The following is a 3525-nucleotide window of genomic DNA, read 5'->3' as shown; positions in this document are numbered from 1 at the left end:
GTAACTGTAGAGTTTGGGCATGGGGAAAAGGTGAGATTTATAGGGGAAGGGATTTTCGGGATGATGGCAATACCCTGGAATGAAGGAGTGTTCATGCCAGTATAACTCTGCAAATGTACCAAAATCAGAGATGCTTTATATGAGGATGGGAGTGCGACATGGGAGTTACACCCCAATAAAGCTGTGAGAAATGCAAAAAAAGGACCTGGAGGGGAGTAGACTAGGCCCCCAAGAGTTCCCTGGCCACTCCAGACCTCCTAGGAACAGCCCACATCTCCCAGGTGAGCACAAGGAGAAGTTGGTAGTTGATCTGACTCCTTGTCCCTTTAGAAAACCTCAGACCTCCCAGCCCTGAAACAGAAGCAACCTCTGGGCCTATGAGGGGACAAGATGGCAAAGGCAGTCATGTTCACCTTTGTTCCCTCATTCATTCAAGGAGGCTTCCTTAGTAGCTCAGTGGGTAAAGAATCTGCCTGCAATGCAGGAGACCCAGGTTCGATCCCTGGGTCAGGAAGATCCCCTGGAGAAGGGAACGGCAACCCACTCTAGTACTCTTGTCTGGAGAATTCCATGGACAGAGGACCTGGTGGGCTATAGTCCGTGGAATTACAGAGTTGGACACGACTATGTGACTAACTTTCCTTTCCTTTCCTTTTTCATTCAAGGAGGACCCAGCAACAATGGCTCCTGCTCTCCTGGCAGGGAAGCCCAGAGATAAGGACAGAGGCCTGGGTCTGCCACAGGAAGCCAGTGGTTCAGGCCACAGCAGGCAGTGGCACCGGTGAGCGTGGGTGGCGCAGGGGCACACAGGGCTTGCCTGCACAGTCTTATCCCCACCCCTCGTTCTGCATTTCAGCCTGCCCTGATGCCCACAGGCTGGTGCCCACCTTCTTGAGACTGCCACCGCGAGTGCCAATGAAGACCACAGAGTGCTGCTGATAGGTGTAGGCGGCCACGCTGGTCATGCCATCGGTACTGTCAGCTAGCAGGGGCAGCCCCTCGATCACGTGCAGTCCACCCAGTGGCTGGTTCAACACCAGCCCACAGAAGTTTCCATTTATCTGCATGGGCTGGTGAAACAGGAGGGGTGCATGCGGGTCAGCTCACAGGCACTCACTGGACGTCGGCCACGAGATCCCACATTGTGGCAGGGAAGAGGACCCAGAACTCGTTCCTTGCTAGCCAAGACCAACCAACCATTAGTCCCGGGACCCCACAGGAAATTGGGGGATGAGAAAGGAGTTGGAGGAAGGCGAGCAGGCAGGAGTGGGGAGTAGACAGCAAAGCCTGGGAGGCTGCCACTGACGCAGAATGTGAGGGAGCACCCACAAGATAGAGCTGGAGGAGCCAGCTGGGGACAGAGGGGCAGGAGGAAGAAAGGAGTGGTCCACAAACAGAGTGTGCCCACCCAGAGGACTGGCAGGGAGGCAGGCTGGCAAGGAAAGAGAAGCTGCAAAGGCAGGGAGGGGATGACAGAGGGTGGGGGATTCTGGGCTAAGCTGTCACTCCCTAGACGGTCCAGGGAAGCATCTCCCAGGTTAGTGGGCCTGTCCAACCTGGGACAGGCCGGCAGCCTACTGGCTGCTGTGTGACCACCAGGGCTGGCCCCGCAGACCTGGGAAGGGGCAGAGGGTCTGGCGGACGGGTTGTGGGGGTGCGCAGGGGCTCACAGTGTTGATACAGGGCAGCTCCTTGTTCAGAAGCCAGGGCAGGGCCAGCGTGCCCTCCCCACGGTAGCAGGACTGGATGCGACGCCGGATGTGCGCATTGATGTTGCTGAGGGTAAAGAGGCAGAGGATGGTCTGCCGTGGTGGGCTGGCCCGGTTCTTCTGGCCCTGAGAGAAGACGGTGAAGAGGACGTCCTCGTCGGCTGGCACGCCCAGGGCCTGGGCCAACAGCAGGCCGGGTTTGGCCAGGTGGGCGCTCTGCACCAGGCGGTACTCCACACCACGCCACGAGCAGCCGATGGGGAACTCCACGTATGAGTAGAACTCAGAGTCTCCTGAGCACATGCGCACAATCTTGGACGTGAAGAACTTCTCGCCCGCTGTGTCCAGCAGTGTCTGCTGGGTGTCCAGCTGCAGCGTCAGGAAGTACACAAAGGAGGCGCTCACAAAGCCATAGACGTAGTAGATGTCAAAGGCCGGGTACAGGGACAGCGTGTCCGAGGGGATCTTGATCTGCGAGGAAACGAACTCATCCTGGTACACCTACGGAACAGGTGGGGGACAAGGCTAGGATCCACCCATGGCCTCCCCATCTGTGGCCCCTGCCACTCGCCCTGGCCTCGATCCCACAACAGGGTCCCCAAGGGGCTTCCGTCACAACCCCCTGCCCATGCATGCACAGGACCCCAGGCCAGAAAGACTCCAGAGGGCAAGCCATGACCCGGCCCGCCCTGCCATCCTCAGCAGCTTGTCCCGTCTGGGACCAATCAGGTCTCTTCCAGGGGCAGAGGCAGGACACATGAAGGCAGGAGGGCACAGGGCCTGGCTCTCCAGAGGGGGGCAAACGGAGGAGAGGGCAGGGGCCACCTGACGGCCAGGGGGGGGCTCACCCACCAGACTGAACATGTCTACACCGTCCTCGTCCCGGATGAGCTTTCGGGAGCTCAGGGTAGGGAAGTACTCAGACTTGCCGTCCACAGCCGTGCCTACAAACAGCTTGCTGGGCCCCTGGCCCTGCTCCACGATGACGCCAGCCATGGAGTCTGGCTCCTGGGCTCCCGACAGGTAGTGCTCCTTGCGGTGGTGGGGCTCACCCAGCTTGAAGAGGTCGTCCAGCCGCAAGAACTGGCAGATACCCTGCCAGATGCTGCCGCAGGCCACCAGGCGGCGGGCCGTGTAGTCTATGAGCAGCAGCTTGTTCACGTTGTCCACAGGCACCAGCTGGTGGGCACACACGCGCATGCTGGGGGGTGGGTAGCAGCGGGAGTTGTCCTCGACAGGCCCCGTGACGTGGACCCGCAGCTCGGTCAGATTGGGCGCCAGCTTGAAGATGTGGTTCACGGCGCCCACAAACACCTCCCCAGTCACCTGGTGCACAGCCAGGTGGGTGAGTGAGGTGTCCGTCACTGAGAAAACAGGGAAGGGCCCGTGGCTGCCCAGAGCCTGCCCGGCGGCCAAAAGGAACAGCAGGATGAAGATAGTGGGCATGGCTGGCGGCTGTCCCGGGGGGGTGGGCCTGGGGAGAGACAGCAGGGGCCAGTCAGAGGCCCACCCCCTGGCCTGACCTTGGGCCTCCAGCTGGCCCAGAACCACGGCCCAGAGGGTGGAGGCCGGTCACCTGCCACCACACCAGGGCCCCAGATGGCAGCCCCAGCTGGGAGAGAGGAGGGGCATCCGCCAGGGTGCACACGGGAGCTACAAGCGCAGGCAGGCTTGGGAGCCATCAATCACCCCCTACCCATTGCTGGCAAGCAGCCAGGAGGCCTCGCCTCAGCTGGGCCACACCCAAGTGGGCCTCGGCACCAGATGCTGGGAGAGGCAGGGTGGGAGGCCCTCCAGGAAGGAGAAGCTGAACAGC

At 60.7% G+C, this 3525-nt stretch overlaps 1 protein-coding gene across 4 annotated transcripts in view; it reads right to left on the bottom strand.

Annotated features, from left to right (window-relative positions):
- Positions 1–3180, bottom strand: part of PLXNA3 (plexin A3) — a 14401-nt gene extending 11221 nt beyond the window's left edge. For all 4 annotated transcript variants that reach the window (XM_040265460.1, XM_040265461.1, XM_040265462.1 and 1 more), the window contains exons 1-3: positions 2562–3180; positions 1671–2210; positions 888–1070 (exon numbers count right to left, since the gene is read on the bottom strand). In XM_040265460.1, coding sequence (XP_040121394.1) covers positions 888–1070; positions 1671–2210; positions 2562–3155 — 1317 coding nt within the window. In that variant the 5' untranslated portion in view covers positions 3156–3180. The remainder of the gene's footprint in view (positions 1–887; positions 1071–1670; positions 2211–2561) is intronic.
- Between the last annotated feature and the right edge of the window lie 345 nt (positions 3181–3525).

Source organism: Oryx dammah, unplaced genomic scaffold (assembly GCF_014754425.2).
Source record: "Oryx dammah isolate SB20612 unplaced genomic scaffold, SCBI_Odam_1.1 HiC_scaffold_23, whole genome shotgun sequence".
In the NCBI taxonomy this organism is placed as follows: Eukaryota; Metazoa; Chordata; class Mammalia; order Artiodactyla; family Bovidae; genus Oryx; species Oryx dammah.
This window is presented reverse-complemented; position numbering and strand designations above follow the sequence as displayed.